This window comes from Brachyhypopomus gauderio, chromosome 2 (genome assembly GCF_052324685.1).
Source record: "Brachyhypopomus gauderio isolate BG-103 chromosome 2, BGAUD_0.2, whole genome shotgun sequence".
In the NCBI taxonomy this organism is placed as follows: domain Eukaryota; kingdom Metazoa; phylum Chordata; class Actinopteri; order Gymnotiformes; family Hypopomidae; genus Brachyhypopomus; species Brachyhypopomus gauderio.
In genome coordinates this window covers 28,504,453-28,521,971 of record NC_135212.1, presented here as the reverse complement: position 1 = coordinate 28,521,971, position 17,519 = coordinate 28,504,453, and the positions used below count along the sequence as shown (strand labels likewise).

Here is a 17,519-nt window from a genome sequence, read left to right as displayed (position 1 = left end):
GTATCTTTGCCTGGAGTGAGCCACCAAACTAAAGAGTCCTAGTAATGACATTCAGACTCGGACAGATGTGGGAAGCTCCTCTCTCCCTGTCATTAAAGAGCCCGGCAGACCGGACGTGTGGGTTGGACTTCACGTACAGCAAAGTTCTCAAAACACTGACACGATAAAAAATCCAAAAGAAAACAAAGAAACAAATGAAGAAATACAGCAAATGCGCAGAGTGCCCAGCAGGTGACAGATGAAATGTGTGTGAGGAGAGAAAAACAGCAGGCAGGGGAGAGAGAGGCTGAAGCGAGCGGGGAGGGGGAGGGGGAGTGCGGTGGGTGGGAGGCGCGAGTCTGGCTGGGATCCACGTTAGCAGCAGGGGAGTGGAGCAGTAGGGGAGGACGGCTGGGTGGCACGTGGAGGGGCAGGATTTCACAGAGCTGGAAGCAAGACAGAGCTGTAGAGGAAAGAGAAGGGGAGAGCAGGAGCCGGAGGAACCAGGCAAGGACTCCGCTTCTTCTCAGCTTGCCGAGGGAGCAGCCTGCTGTCCGAGACCCACGTGACCCTCGACGGACACGTGACCCTGCACGCGCGGCCTCACGTTCTGCGGTGCGAGTTCGGGGAAAGGCTGAGAGATCCTTGGGCGGCCAGCCAGGGGTGAGTCACGGCTCTGCGCTTAAGACAAGCGCACCCCAAAAGACACGTTCTGGAAGCTTCCGTAGCAAGGCACGCCTGCCCGGCCCGCCACCGCCACCTTCCGCATCCACGGATTTATGAGTCCCACGGCGTGATGGCCCGGTGAGCGTGCGTGTGCTGGAGCAGGTCTGACGTCTCCCCACCGGACGATGCCGGCTCTGGGGTGCTAGAGAGGGAGTGTGAGCGGCGCTGGACGTGTGGTGAGGGTGAGATGGCGGTGTGCGTGTGGGCCCTCACCCTGGCACTGGCCCTGGGGAGCTACGCAGCAGCGCACGGGGCGAAGAACAACTACCCACGACTGCGTCTGTCCCACAAGGGTAAGGCAACAGGTGTGACTGGGAGCTGTGTGATATCGCAGATGACAATTAGAAGGGTACAGCCACATGAACTGTAGCGGCATGTCACGAGTGTGCAGAGGAAATGTGAGTGGCCCACAGTCCACGGAGCCTAATGATGTGGTTGATCTGAGCCTCCACACTTCGTTGTGCAGGTCAGTGCACGCTGAGCAGATTACGAGGGCACATACTTCACTGAGCTTTTCCAGTATTCAGTCATTACATGTTTCTGAGGAAATCCTTCATCAGACAGGTTGACTTATAGCAGACAACACATCCGGATATGTAAACAGCAAAACTAAGACTTAAACACACAAATAAGAATCTAAATTGAATTTTAGCATATGCGTTTCAATAAAGACAGGGTCAGTCACTTATCAAAATAGCAGACTGTTGAACACAGTGCATTGAAACGGCTAAAGCCAGCTGTCAGGTTATATCAGATTGGTTAGAAAATGCATCAGTCTATTTTTTGCACTACACTCTTTCTCTCTGACATTTTCTTGACAGAAAGCTGTCATTTCCCATGTAATAAATGATGTGACTTGCTGAATACATTCAAACGTGAAGCTCTCGCTGAGACTTAACCGAGACGTGAAAGAGACGAGGACACTTCTCCTTCAATAAACACGTCACGCTCTGTTTGCAGTTGTTTCTCCTTTGTGTTATGGTGGCTGAGCTTCTACAATGTGTCTTTCTTTAAACTCCAGCGGTTCAGTGACAGAGCCTCAGCTCTCTGTTTTGTCATGCTGGTGTCAGGCTGTCTACAGTGTAATGCGGGAAAGATGAGGGCAGTGTGTGTGTAGCTGCACACTCTCTATATGGATCCCCCCGCCTCTCTCTGATTGGTTTGACATCGGTCAGTAACAATATAGCAGTGTCAATATTAGAATCCTCTTCCGTAAGTCAGTCAGAGTCAGTCACGGCGTGTGTTTTGAGCAACATATTACTTGTGTCTGTGATCTGTATGACTCTAGCTGCTCATGTAAACTGTGGTCTTTTCCACTTATGTAGGATCTCCTGGCTGGTGTTTGACATGAAATCTCTGATCAGATTTTACAGTCTGGTGCCATAATTGAATGAGTCTAGATAATGTGGATAGCATGATAACCAGTTTAACGACAACATATTGATGCCTTTACACAGAGCCGACGGCATATGATAGGTGGGTGTTGTGATTGACGTACTCAGAGCTAACAACCCTGTTGCTTAACACTTACGTACCCAACGCTCTACATGTAGGACTCTCCCCTCCATCACAGTCCTCCACACTCTTCTACATGTAGGACTCTCTCCTCCATCACAGTCCTCCACACTCTTCTACATGTAGGACTCTCCCCTCCATCACAGTCCTCCACACTCTTCTACATGTAGGACTCTCCCCTCCATCACAGTCCTCCACCCTCTTCTACATGTAGGACTCTTCCCTCCATCACAGTCCTCCACCCTCTTCTACATGTAGGACTCTCCCCTCCATCACAGTCCTCCACACTCTTCTACATGTAGGACTCTCCCCTCCATCACAGTCCTCCACCCTCTTCTACATGTAGGACTCTCTCCTCCATCACAGTCCTCCACCCTCTTCTACATGTAGGACTCTTCCCTCCATCACAGTCCTCCACCCTCTTCTACATGTAGGACTCTCCCCTCCATCACAGTCCTCCACCCTCTTCTACATGTAGGACTCTCCCCTCCATCACAGTCCTCCACACTCTTCTACATGTAGGACTCTCCCCTCCATCACAGTCCTCCACACTCTTCTACATGTAGGACACTCTCCTCCATCACAGTCCTCCACACTCTTCTACATGTAGGACTCTTCCCTCCATCACAGTCCTCCACACTCTTCTACATGTAGGACACTCTCCTCCATCACAGTCCTCCACACTCTTCTACATGTAGGACTCTTCCCTCCATCACAGTCCTCCACCCTCTTCTACATGTAGGACACTCCCCTCCATCACAGTCCTCCACCCTCTTCTACATGTAGGACTCTTCCCTCCATCACAGTCCTCCACACTCTTCTACATGTAGGACTCTCCCCTCCATCACAGTCCTCCACCCTCTTCTACATGTAGGACTCTCCCCTCCATCACAGTCCTCCACACTCTTCTACATGTAGGACTCTCTCCTCCATCACAGTCCTCCACACTCTTCTACATGTAGGACTCTTCCCTCCATCACAGTCCTCCACACTCTTCTACATGTAGGACTGTCCCCACCATCACAGTCCTCCACCCTCTTCTACATGTAGGACTCTCCCCTCCATCACAGTCCTCCACACTCTTCTACATGTAGGACACTCCCCTCCATCACAGTCCTCCACCCTCTTCTACATGTAGGACTCTTCCCTCCATCACAGTCCTCCACACTCTTCTACATGTAGGACTCTCCCCTCCATCACAGTCCTCCACCCTCTTCTACATGTAGGACTCTCCCCTCCATCACAGTCCTCCACACTCTTCTACATGTAGGACTCTTCCCTCCATCACAGTCCTCCACACTCTTCTACATGTAGGACTCTCCCCTCCATCACAGTCCTCCACCCTCTTCTACATGTAGGACTCTCTCCTCCATCACAGTCCTCCACACTCTTCTACATGTAGGACTCTCTCCACCATCACAGTCCTCCACACTCTTCTACATGTAGGACTCTCCCCTCCATCACAGTCCTCCACCCTCTTCTACATGTAGGACTCTCCCCTCCATCACAGTCATCCACACTCTTCTACATGTAGGACACTCCACACTCTTATCACTCATTTTCCTGCTTTTTATCAGCCATCTACCACAAGTCTCTCACTCTCTCAACCCGTCTATCTTTCACTGTTTACTTCACACCCTGTTTCTCTCTCACACTCTGTCTGCTTTCTGCATGTCTGGGCCGATAAATCGCACACTGCTGCACAGAGCGGGGAGGCGTGCTTTAATGTGCGTCCTATCATTGTGGAATGAGAAACATCTTGGCTGGTATACACAGTCGGTTGGTGGCTTGGGTTAAGAGCCTGAATGCTTGAGCGTGTGCAGAGGCGGTGATAGACCTCGGAGGCACTTACAGGACAAGGGCACTTACAGGACAGAGGCACTTACAGGACAGAGGCATGTGCATGAGCCTCATGGCTTTCACCCTTGAGATATGAATATGTCTTATTATACTCAGCATAAAAACAGGGAAGCAATTGAAATCAACTTTTGTTGTTGTGATCTGTCAGCAGCTGTGTGTGGTGCTCTGTGTTGGGGTGGGTGGTGAAGGGGGTGTTGGGGTGGGTGGTGAAGGGGGTTTGTATGGGGGGGTGGGATGTCTGCCTGGTCTTGGACACTTGCGTCAACAGGAACCTGTGGCAAGGTGTTATAGCCTTCGATTAGCTGACGCTGACACTGACTGACTCTGGGTCTCTTTGCTGCATGTCTTGTGAATCTGAAGGCTGAGTTGAACGGGGTAGTTCTGTTGAGTTCTGCTGAGGTCCGATCTAGAAGGACAGCTTGTTTTTTACTTTGTCATGTTGACTTCAAACTCATGCTGGCAAATGATTCTCTTGCCATGTCTGCTCTGAAATGGCAATGATGTAAGACTCCAAGATAAGCTTCTAGGGTGTCATCATGTAATGCTAAATGATGTCGCAATAGGCAGAACATCATAGCAATTTAGTTTCGTTACTCAGCGTGATCTTCAAGAGAATCTCTTAGGTCATTTTACCAAACAAAGGCTGATTAATGGGAGAGAAATAGAGAAAGGAAAGATTGGACTCCTGCTCTTCCAAAATCTCTGCCTCTGGGTGCATAATAACTATTGTGCTTTTGGCGTCCAACAATCAAACTTCTTAATGCAGATACAGGGCATCTGATTATTACAGTACAGCCACACTGCAAGCAGTTCGGAGGTCTATAAAGTCCATATGGGAAACTCCCGGTTAAAATGCCCACCGCCCTGGAACTACACTAGCATGTGTTTCAGCTTAAAGATTTATCCAGAAGAAACGATTATTACACTGTAGATATGGCTCAATAGTAAGCTTGGTGTGAGACAAACATCTCAAAAGCAAAGCATGTATGAAGCATTGATCCAGTGTTTCTGGATTTCTCTGAACATGGAGTTATGAGCTTCTAAACACTTCAGCAATTTGGGAGTGTTTTCATGTGGAACTGTATGGGTGGCTCCCCACACCGGAAATTGTGTGGTGAGCAGTTTTAGTCTAAAATGGTTACAAGTATAATTTTTAAGCCAGATATAACTAGAGGACGTTGTAAATGCTTTGTTGAAAAAAAAATGAACCACCTTTTTAAGGTATGAAAATGAACTGGCAGAAATACTGAAGACCGCCAGTGATGCATTCCATTACAGACAGACAACTCATACCTCCACTCAGCTATTGTTTAGAGTATGACACTGTGAGACGTGGATCTCCTCAGTGCACTGGAGTCACTTCTCCAGAGCAGCCACACGTTTGTTCTCCACAGCACTTTGGCCAGGGAGGTTAAAAAGCTCAATGGGCACATGATCTTCCTATAGCTGTACATTTATGCCTGAGTGAAATTAGCTTAAATCTTCTCCAAACATTATTTCAAAACACTTCCACCTGGTTCTGCAGAGTGGGACTGTTTTAAATGATGTAACACTGTTATGACAGAGTTAGAGTTTCATGCATTACCTTGTGTAAATAAACCTCTCTGGGTGTACCACAGTATCACTGGACATTTACCTTTGACAACATTTAAACATGTACTGCCAAAAGTGCTTAAGGGCTTTTACTGTGTGCTCCAGCTACTTAAAAGCAGACGTTTCTTATCATGAATTTATAAATGTCCACATGTACCTGTCCAAGAACAAGTTTCACCTACCATTTGTATACAAATAACATTTGATGAAATTAGTAGTCTAAACCCAGATATGGAATAATCTGGATCAGTTCTATTTAAGGATATCTGTCTTTGTGAGAGTAACTGCCTCCAGACGTACCTGAAAGGCACTCAAAATGTTCAATCCATTCAATCAGCATTTTACTAATTACTTGATTCCTAATATCTGGCTTATCCATCGATACTCATATAGCTGCATACGATCCCCTAAAATCTGGTAGGACCACCTGCTGCTACATAACAAGAACTTTAAGCCCCTGAATCCGCCCTCTGGTCTTGTTTTACTGAACTCTTGCTTGAGATGATAGACGGTAGCACTGAGGCCTGTGGTTAATTTTATGCTCTTTTTTAAATCGATAGTACAACGGTCCCAAAGTCAGCTCAGGTTGCGAGAAGGTTCACGTTGTAATTGCTAGTGCTTCACCCCTGCATGAGATGTAATTTTAAACCTGCCTTTGAGCAGAAGAAAGCCCATCTATGCTACTGATGGCTTTAAATGATTTTGCTCAGGGTCGTTTTCTTAAAAGGACGTGGGCATGTCGGAATAACAAAGTCTATGTGTTTTTATATGAGGGAGTATTTCATCTGAGGGAATATATAAATTCTCCCCAGTTCATTAATTTTGATACCATTAACACTTTTCTTTACAGGCAGTGTTCACGTGTTGTGTTCTGGTGTTTCCAAACTGTATCACCATTTGGCGTTCAAATAGACCCACTTCTATTGCCCTCACCCACTCTGCACATAAAAGGAGGAGAATTTATTGGCGTCTCCTGTCTGCTGTTAAATTAGATGTATGCTGTTCCCTGGCTTTGCTGCGTGTGCTCCTGGTACGTGGGGTAATTAATGATGTACTTAGGAGAAGAAAAGCTTGGTCTTGTCTCAGCACTGACCTCATACTCTTGGAATGGCAGTAGAATACATCCTGCACACATCGCTCCCTCTCTCCTCACACTACCCACTCTTCCTTTCTTAGTATTTCTCCTGAGAGCTAAGAGAGTTCTATTTACCCAATAAACCCATCACTTCCTTTCAAACATGAGCATTGAGGGGTCGTCATGGAGACAGCTTCTCCAGAGAGAGACAGAGAAAGACTGAGAGAAAGAGACAGAGAGACAGAAAGAGGAAGAAATATAAATGGTGGTGGGGACTCATACGTTTATAATTAACATCACAGCCGGTTCAATCACTAGTGGACAAAATGGACCCACACACACATTAAGGAACACTGTCATCTAGAAGCAAACACGTGTTCTGAATCAGATCTCTGAAGCTCTTCCTCCTGGTGAGAACAATGCATTCATAGATGCGCCTTTATACTTAAGATTGAACCGCCATGTCAGGTCTGAAACGATCCACAGGAGTCCGGTATTTCTGCGTATGGCAAGGCAAGTGTATTTATACAGCACCTTTCATGCACATTGGCAATTCAAAGTGCTTTACACAAGAAAAGAAGAAGCTTATTACGACCCGAGGTCTATCACCTATCGCTAGAAGTCGATTTGCTCTGCCCGGCACTAGACCCCAAAGGTCGCCTTCATTTTCTATTGTCATTGTCAGCAACTCCCCTCCCCCTTTCCTGTATGTTACATGTTGAATTTGTGTACTACCATTACATTCAAACACTTTACAAATACAGTAGGATTTGAATAAAGATGGGTGTAGCTGTTTCTCATGGAAACTCCAGCTCAGGGAAGTGAATCTCTCGATTTTAGTCAATATTTCTTTCTTTTGTGACTCAGATGACTCAGGCAATTTTGTTGAGTAATGCTAAGTGTGTATGCTCTGTTCAAGGCTCCTTGTGTCTAACTTACAGTGGCATCCCCCTGGGAAAGAGCTTAAACACAACTAATCTCTCTAATGCCTGCGGGTGAATTATAGTGTGACATTAATCACAAAGTTGCTCTTACTGGAGGGCTATTTTCATCCTGACTCACAAAGATTTACAATACAGTTTTAGTGCTCTAGAATCAATAACTAATTTTAATCGAAAGCTTTCTGCTTTCCTCTGCTGTTCTCATCACTGTTTCTCTCTCTGTCTATGTCCAGTCTGAATGATGATGTCACATGTCCAAGACCTTCCAGTCTGGGTTATAAATATGAGAATGAAGAGCTTCTTTTCATTTCATGAAGCCCATTCTCCTTAAGTCTCTCTTCACGCCTGCACTACACATGTTAAACGTACTTTGTTGACGCGGCTGTGCTACAGGTACTTCTAAAGGGCGATTTGCTGTACATTTCGTATTATTATCGCTGCCCATGGTGTATTCAGCTCGGTAATGACAGGGCTGTCCCAGGTGGGGAAGATGATAGGAATTAAGCAGTGGAAATGACCTCTCCAAATCTGCACATGTATGGGCACTGATACGAAGTGGACACAGTCATTATGATCAAACACTCAGGGGTCTTTCTGCATGCAAGACGTGTGTAACATATATGTACACATTCATACATGCATTTGTTCCTGTCGGTACATAAACAGGAAGTATAAAGATCAAAGTAAGAGTAATTTCACTCCAGACACTGCCTCAGAATCATCTCAAACAAGTTTGAGGTTAAATTTTGGGCTAAATTGTTAGCTAAAATATTATTATTTTTCCCATATTTGTCCCATATTTTTCCCAAAATTTCCCCATACTCTTAATGCCACATTAATTCTTCCATTTCTGACAGTAAAGGTGGATGCACCCCATTGAAAACTTTCCCCACAAAATTCACAAAAACATTTGTTCTGAGAAGCAAATTACAATTCAATTCAACAATTACAATTCAAATACAATTGCCGGTGCTGTTTTCCTTTGGAATCACATTGTGGGCAAGGTTTCCATTTTCTGAAAAATCATGCTACATAAATCCACTGAATTACCCCCAGTCCTAGATTGTCCAGGACACTGCAAACTGACATGTGTCCCATTCTACACTTTTATGTAGGACATACCCACACACACACACACACACACACACACACACTTACCGTAAACATTTGATGGACACACACCTCCTGTTTCCGTATCTGGGCATCTGTCCATCAATTCTGTTAGCTGTGCATCAGGTCACCGGGTCACCCTTCAAGTAAACCTCTGTGTGATCTGACTAATGAAATTCTGTCAGCTGGTGCAGCTCTAGGGAAGGATGTCCGAGGTGTGAGCAAGCCATCGCAGGACAACAGGACAATTATTACTCCATACAACACAAGCCATCGCAGGACAACAGGACAATAATTACTCGATTAAACACAAGCCATCGCAGGACAACAGGCCAATTATTACTCCATACAACACAAGGCATCACAGGACAATTATTACTCCATACAACACAAGCCATCGCAGGACAACAGGCCAATTATTACTCCATACAACACAAGACATCACAGGCCAATTATTACTCCATACAACACAAGCCATCACAGGACAACAGGCCAATTATTACTCCATACAACACAAGACATCACAGGACAATTATTACTCCATACAACACAAGCCATCACAGGACAACAGGATAATTATTACTCCATACAACACGAGTCATCGCAGGACAACAGGACAAATATTACTCCATACATCACAAGACATTGCAGGACAACAGGACAATTATTACTCCATACAACTCCATACAACACAAACCATCGCAGGACAACAGGACTATTATTACTCCATACAACACAAGCCATCGCAGGACAACAGGCCAATTATTACTCCATACAACACAAGACATCGCAGGACAACAGGACAATTATTACTCCATTAAACACAAGTCATCACAGGACAACAGGACAATTATTACTCCATACATCACAAGACATCGCAGGACAACAGGACAATTATTACTCCATACAACACAAGACATTGCAGTACAACAGGACAATTATTGCTCCATAAAACACAAGACATTGCAGTACAACAGGACAATTATTACTCCATAAAACACAAGACATCGCAATACAACAGGACAATTATTACTCCAGAAAACACAAGACATCACAGGACTACAGGACGATTATTACTCCATATGACACAAGACATTGCAGGACTACAGGACATTTATTACTCCATAAAACAAGAAATTACAGTGCAATGGGACAACTATTATTCCATAAAACACAAAACCTCAAAAGCAGCTGAGGAATTTTTTTTTGCCTTGTTAAATTCCCACTCAATTCCAGTTCATTCTACGTTTTCACCTCTACAATCATTGAAGGTGAACCCTGATGTAGTTTAAAATTAGAAGCACTGGCATTTGACCCCGGGACCAGTGGGAATGTGTCCTCCATCTCAGCATATCGTCAGTATTCTGCAGATATCTTTGTTCTTCACTCATATCTCTCCTCATACCTGTAGGAAGTGTGTTGGATTAGCACAAGTCTCTCTACTCTCTGACTCTGCCACTACAGCCTTTAAAGAGACCGACGGCTTGAATCTCAGCTTCTCTATCAAGGTTTCCATGTCACAAAGACAAAACATCTCAGTGCCAACTTGGCACGCACATGACGTTCCATCATGGTAGTGTAACTACAGATTGTAAACGATACCTGGTATTTCTCGGGATATTCTTTCATGTAGGAGCATTTTCATTTGAAACAATGTTTTTTTAATTTTTAATTAGCAGCAGAGTGAGGTAAGGAGGGGAGTGGCTGGTGGCAGCAGAGTGAGGTGAGGAGGGGAGTTGCAGCAGAGCGAGGTGAGGAGGGGTGTGGCTAGTGACAGCAGAGTGAGGTGAGGGAGGGAGTGGCTGGTGGCAGTAGATCGAGGTGAGGAGGGGGGTGGCTGATAGCAGCAGAGCGAGGTGAGGAGGGGAGTGGCTGATAGCAGCAGAGCGAGGTGAGGAGGGGCATGGCTGGTGGCAGCAGAGTGAGCTGAGGAGTGGAGTGGCTGGTGGCAGCAGAGCGAGGTAAGGAGGGGAGTGGCTGGTGGCAGCAGAGCGAGGTGAGGAGGGGTGTGGCTGGTGGCAGCAGAGCGAGGTGAGGAGGGGGGTGGCTGGTGGCAGCAGAGCGAGGTGAGGAGGGGCATGGCTGGTGGCAGCAGAGCGAGGTGAGGAGGGGCGTGGCTGGTGGCAGTAGATCGAGGTGAGGAGGGGGGTGGCTGGTGGCAGCAGAGTGAGGTGAGGAGGGGAGTGGCTGATAGCAGCAGAGCGAGGTGAGGAGGGGCATGGCTGGTGGCAGCAGAGTGAGCTGAGGAGTGGAGTGGCTGGTGGCAGCAGAGAGAGGTGAGGAGGGGCATGGCTGGTGGCAGCAGAGTGAGGTGAGGAGGGGAGTTGCAGCAGAGCGAGGTGAGGAGGGGTGTGGCTGGTGGCAGCAGAGTGAGGTGAGGGAGGGAGTGGCTGGTGGCAGTACAGCGAGGTGAGGAGGGGAGTGGCTGATAGCAGCAGAGCGAGGTGAGGAGGGGCGTGGCTAGTGGCAGCAGAGCGAGGTGAGGAGGGGAGTGGCTGGTGGCAGCCAGGTGTTAATTTCCTCTGCACTCAGGGATGAGACACCATGACAGCCCTAATTTGGCACAGGCAGATCGCGTGGTACAAATGCATGTGGGTTTTTGTGGATCCTTCTTGTCTGTGTGGTACAAATTCGTAATCACTATGTTGCAACAAAACTCACAATTCTACCTACTTCCAAACACCTTGAACACAAACACTTAACACGAGCAATTGAAAAATAGGAGATTAGATATTCCTTGTTGGGTCTTGCCTGATAGCAGCAGAGCGAGGTGAGGAGGGGCGTGACAGCAGAGTGAGGTAAGGAAGGGCGTGGCAGCAGAGTGAGGTAAGGAGGGGAGTGGCTGGTGGCAGCAGAGTGAGGTGAGGAGGGGAGTTGCAGCAGAGCGAGGTGAGGAGGGGTGTGGCTGGTGACAGCAGAGTGAGGTGAGGGAGGGAGTGGCTGGTGGCAGTAGATCGAGGTGAGGAGGGGTGTGGCTGGTGGCAGCAGAGCGAGGTGAGGAGGGGAGTGGCTGATAGCAGCAGAGCGAGGTGAGGAGGGGCATGGCTGGTGGCAGCAGAGTGAGGTGAGGGAGGGAGTGGCTGGTGGCAGTACAGCGAGGTGAGGAGGGGAGTGGCTGGTGGCAGCAGAACGAGGTGAGGAGGGGCGTGGCTGGTGGCAGCAGAGCGAGGTAAGGAGGGGAGTGGCTGGTGGCAGCAGAGCGAGGTGAGGAGGAGAGTGACTGATAGCAGCAGAGCGAGGTGAGGAGGGGCGTGGCTAGTGGCAGCAGAGCGAGGTGAGGAGGGGAGTGGCTGGTGGCAGCCAGGTGTTAATTTCCTCTGCACTTAGGGATGAGACACCATGACAGCCCTAATTTGGCACAGGCAGATCGCATGTGAATAACACCAGTCACTGAGATCCACATAAGCCACGCGCAAGGCACCAGGGGCCTGCCGGTGATATGAGGAGCCCCAGAGGCATCATCTGTACAAGGCCTTCCTACCATCTGGTCTCCAGACCATGGAGATGCCCCTGCCAGTCAGCCCACAGGAAGTATTCTCCTCTGGGCATCAGATCAGAGGAAATGGCCTTCACCTCTGGGCCTGCAAATAGAAAGATACATATAGTGTTTATCATGCTGTTCAGTTTGATTAAAGGGAAAATATATCAGGTGTGCGCATGAGGGTGCCAGATATATTTGAGGGTTGTGTTCTTTTTTATTGATGCATGCTGTTGTAATGAGGCATGAATCCAGAATCATCTTTAAAAAATATGTATCATGGTATAGCGGCAGTTAACGGCAGTGTGCACTGACTTGACAAAGCTAAACTTTAAATGATTTAGATAAGTACTCATTAAGGTAACATGTTCAGACAACAGTAATATTAAATGCCATTATGTTGTGTAATATTAAATGCAGATATTATAAATGCAGAGGTGACATTCAAAATCTAGGGTAAGGGAAAAACGCTTTTGTCCGGGTAAAAAGAAAATGTATTTTGGAGTAGGAGAGTAAAATAATATAGGCATTGATTTCTAAAATGTATCATAAGGCTTCTTTGTGACACTGAATATTTCCCTGTGCTCTACCACTGGCACAGTGAGCAGAAATATTGACACGGAGACTCCTTGCTGTCTCCTTTATTGCTTGGTCCAGGAAGGTTGTTGCTATAGTCCATAAAAGAATGTGGAGATCAAGTTTCCCGATGTAGGACTGGCAGTATGATAATCACCAAGGTTAGTGGGTTAACAGACTCAGTATGTGACTTTCTCTTCAGCAGAGTTTGTCCATGGCAGTCCCAGGGAGCAACCGCCTGTCAGCTATGTTACAGAATAATCTCTATTTTCAATTAGTCGGGTTGATTAAGTGTAATTAGCATGCTTTTACTGCATCTCACTTCACATTAATCTTTACTAAGGCCCTGTGTAGGCTTCCCATTAGAGGCCCACAGTCCATGGCAAACTGCAGTGCAAAAAGTCGTTAAACACAGATCTGTGATAATGTGCTTCCTGTTAGATGGAGGCACAGAATAAACTCAAAGTGACACATAAAAGAGAGAAGTCCTTTTCCTCTGGCATGAAAGCGCCTACCAATTTCTGAGAGCTGATAGCCCCCGATGGAAGGGAGGAGACATCCATCTTCCCAATCACTTCATCTTTCCCTTTTCTAAATGTGGGACTCTTCTTTGGGGAGATCCGGCAGGTCTTTTTGACTTGAGACCAACTCACTCCTCCCAAATGGAGGACTTAGATGGAGGAAATGGGTCTTTAGTTTAAAATAATGTGGAGAGAGCGAGAGAGAGAAAGACAGAGAGACATGCAGAGAGAGAGAGAGAGAGAGAGAGAGAGAGAGAAAGAGAGAGGTCTGTTCAGCACATGTGGATATACACTTGAGGGAAGAACAATTTCCACTTCAATCTACAGGCATTATATGCATTTGCTTTATTGCACTGGTGTTGAGATGGCTGACCCAGCCTTAGTGTCCTTATTGCACATGTGGCCAGCAGGCTTAACCCAATGACTGATTCCAGCAACTGACAATGTGATGAAATGTGGTAGTTTTTCTGAAAGAATCTTTGCTATAGTCTAGAACAAGCACGGCAACACTGAACAAAAGAAAAAACAAATACAAAGGAATATTAATACAGACTGTCAACACACAACAATGCAATATGTCAACATGGATATGCATCGGAGAGTTAAAAACACTTTAATTAGGCCTGATGTCAAACAAAGTGTGGCTTGCACAGTATATCACTGGGAGTTTAATCATTTGTTTGTTTAAGATTCGGAAATCTGAATTAGCTTTTGTTGTTGATATATTGTTAAGCAAAGAGGAATACAGATAAGTGACATTTCACTAAAAGGGCCAATTATACCAAACGCTGCAGCCTTGATGCTGATTTTAATGAGTGGTGTTGGGTTTCCTCTTCAATCTCAACGTCTCCCTCTCCTAAGAAAACCTAATGGTGTGACCCTTGCCCAAGGTCAAAGGGTCAGAGGGTCAGCGGGTCTTCGCAAGTTAGTATTATAGCGAGGATCAACCCTCATCACCTCAGGGGACGTTGAAGGCTTGCTTTTGGCTTGTGGTGGGACATTTGTAATTTGTTGTTTGTTCTAGCCGTACGGCCCCTTCTCAAGCAGTGAGGGACTACACGCCTCCTCATCAAAGCTTCATCTGATTAATGGAACATAATACTTACTGTAGGTCATGAAGAGGTGGAAGACAGTATGTGATTCAGGGCCTAGCGCAGAGTACGTCTCATTTATCTGCCTTAAATTACTGTGCTCTGCTTTATTGAAACCACAAGGATGAAGTTGATCCGATAGGTTGAAGAGAAAGGCTGGAAATACTTTTAAAGAGAGAGCGGCTTTCTCGTGGATGTGTGCCTTATATTATAGACTCATAAATAAAACAAATGTCATATCAGATTAACATGAATGGGGCATTTAAATCAAAGGGAACAACAACATGGATTAATCACAGATAATGAACAGGAAATAACCCTGGGCTTCTCAGAGTTGCTGATCTCATCTTTTTTACTTAAATTTTTTTTTGTTATACTGTACATGTTCTCTGTTACTAAACCTATGAATGTCGTGCGACATGAGGGAACATGTGATCCAGGGTCACAGAGGTTAACACGTTAACTGTGGGGTGATTGTAATCTTTAAGAGCTTGCAATAAATCTTTTTCTTTCTTTTTGTCTTTCTTTACTTCTTTCTTTCTTACTCTTTCATTAACATACATAGGCATAAACGTTTCACATTCTCTCTAAAAAGCATGTCTATCTATCTATCTATCTATCTATCTATCTATCTATCTATCTAGATAGATAGATAGATAGATAGATAGATAGATAGATAGATAGATAGATAGATAGATAGATAGATAGATAGATAGATAGATGGATAGATGGATGAATGAATGGCTGGCTAGGTCTAACACCCCCCCCCACCCCCCATGTCAGTGTGTCTCTCTATTCCCTTTCTGTTGCTTGAAGGTATCTTAAGCATTATCCATTCACTGCGCTGAAACAACCAGAGAGCCCCAGAGATCTGTGTGTCAGTAGGGAGCAGCCCCTGGTCATGTGGCTGTGGATATGCATGCACTCAGCCCAGTGAGGTATCTGGCTGACAGTTTTTAGGATACTTTAACCAGAGACACTTTGAAATTACAAACAGGTTTTTAGAGCAAAGTGTTTAACCAGAGGGCTCTCTTTCACACACACACACACACACACACACACACACACACACACACACACACACACACACACACACACACACACACACACACACACACACAGCAAAACCAGACAGTTGCAACTAGAGCATCTTATATAACAGGCCTGCTGGGAGCCTAGTTTTGTGTGTACATATATCACCACATATCATAGGCTGAACATACCAACACAGTTGACACCCTGACTTTGATTCATCTTTCATTCTTTATCACTGACAGATGCTCCTCTGAGAAATATTGGGTGAAATTGTGGCCTTAGACATGGCTGAATCCTCCATGAAGTGATCTGGTCTATACACAATACATCAGAATCTATTTCAGGATCCAATATGCTCATTAACTGTGACTTCTTCTGCAATGTCACTCACAGAGTTTATTCTTTGTTACTTTCTTTCCTCTGTGTGTGTGTGTGTGTGTGTGTGTGTGTGTGTGTGTGTGTGTGTGTGTGTGTGTGTGTGTGTGTGTGTACAGAGCTGTGGGAGTTGAACAGGACGTGGGTGTTCCAGACTCCAGAGGGCACTGCCCACTACACTATTCTGCTGGATGAGACTCAGGAGAGGCTGTTTGTTGGAGGGAAAGATACACTGTACTCACTTAACCTGGACAGAGTCAATGCATCTCACAGAGAGGTAGGGGTGTGTGTGTGTGTGTGTGTGTGTGTGTGTGTGTGTGTGTGTGTGTGTGTGTGTGTGTGTGTGTGTGTGTGTGTGTTTGGGAGGCTCTTTTTCCCCAAGGGTTAGTCAGGATCACAGTTCAGTGCTTTTTATTCAGAATTTCATTAAGAAATGATCCGCTGACAAAACAGGAACAAATGGTCCTTAACATGAACAGAAATTGGAAACAAGTTGCAAATGACCTCATATCACAAAATTATAATGGCTTCTTTTCAGTATACTCAACCAAGTCACAACAAGGAATGTCATTTTCTGCACATTGACTCACAGTTCTTCTAATAGTGCAGTGGAACAACCTTTAGTTTGATCTCCTTTGCAAACTCTTATTCGGTATGTGGAGACAGACTGAGAGAGGCAGAAATGTTGTTTGCAACTCAGACATAAACACCCATAAAAGGTTAATGAGGATGTTTTCCACTAAAAGTCAGACATGGTTTACATACTCTAGAGAAAGGCTGTTTGCTTTGCTCTGCTCAAATGACTACAGACAGTACTGCAGTATGCGTGTGCCCAATATCCTCAGGGCCCCAAACACTGTGCAGCTTGGTCCCTGTTCCTTCTCTAGTTCAATAAGGAGAGCACATTTGGAAAACGTCCACTGCTCCACTGATCAGCGTTGGATGCTGTTCACAACCAGCTCATTCACCTGGCCTACGCAGTAGAGAACCACCAACATTCTCTACAGTAACCTGCCCTGCCCCCCCCCCTCTCTCTCTGTCTCTCTCTCTCTCAGATTTCCTGGCCCAGCTCAGATGAACAGGTGGAAGATTGCCTCATGCAGGGCAGAGAGAAGGTAAATTCATTTTTACGCCATGTAACATTGTGCTCGATGCTCTGCGTATAATGTGCAAAGAAGTAATGTTTTACATTTTAAATGCACACTGGGTAAATGTTCAGGTGATATTCACTAATGAATTGCCAGCTCATGGTGATTTCTACCTTCATTTGTGTTACAGACTGAGTGTGCAAACTACATCAGGCTGATCCAGGCGTACAACAGTACTCACCTGATGACATGTGGCACTGGGGCATTTAGCCCTGTTTGTACCTACATCAGAGTCGGCCAAGGAAAAGAGGTATGTCAGCTGTCCCTAGTTTCCCCTGCAGGTGTATTTGGGTGTACTCTACAGTGAAGTATACTTATTCTTCTGCATGCTACTCCTCAACTGTTTCATTAACACCCCCATATGTAACGTAAAGAGTCTGGTTGGGAAAGGTGGCTCGTCTGGCAGCGCCGGTGTGAGCCAAATACCAGTTTCATCTGGAACTGAGGACCACAGCAGGATGCAAACGCCCAGGCCTGGTCTCAACCACGACCACCG

At 45.9% G+C, this 17,519-nt stretch overlaps 1 protein-coding gene across 1 annotated transcript in view; it reads left to right on the top strand.

Moving 5' to 3' along the window:
* The first annotated feature begins 394 nt into the window (after positions 1 to 394).
* Positions 395 to 17,519, top strand: part of sema3e (sema domain, immunoglobulin domain (Ig), short basic domain, secreted, (semaphorin) 3E) — a 37,982-nt gene continuing 20,857 nt past the window's right edge. The window contains exons 1-4 of the mRNA XM_076993385.1: positions 395 to 998; positions 15,995 to 16,152; positions 16,931 to 16,990; positions 17,154 to 17,273. Of these exons, the coding sequence (XP_076849500.1) occupies positions 893 to 998; positions 15,995 to 16,152; positions 16,931 to 16,990; positions 17,154 to 17,273 (444 nt within the window). The 5' untranslated portion in view covers positions 395 to 892. The remainder of the gene's footprint in view (positions 999 to 15,994; positions 16,153 to 16,930; positions 16,991 to 17,153; positions 17,274 to 17,519) is intronic.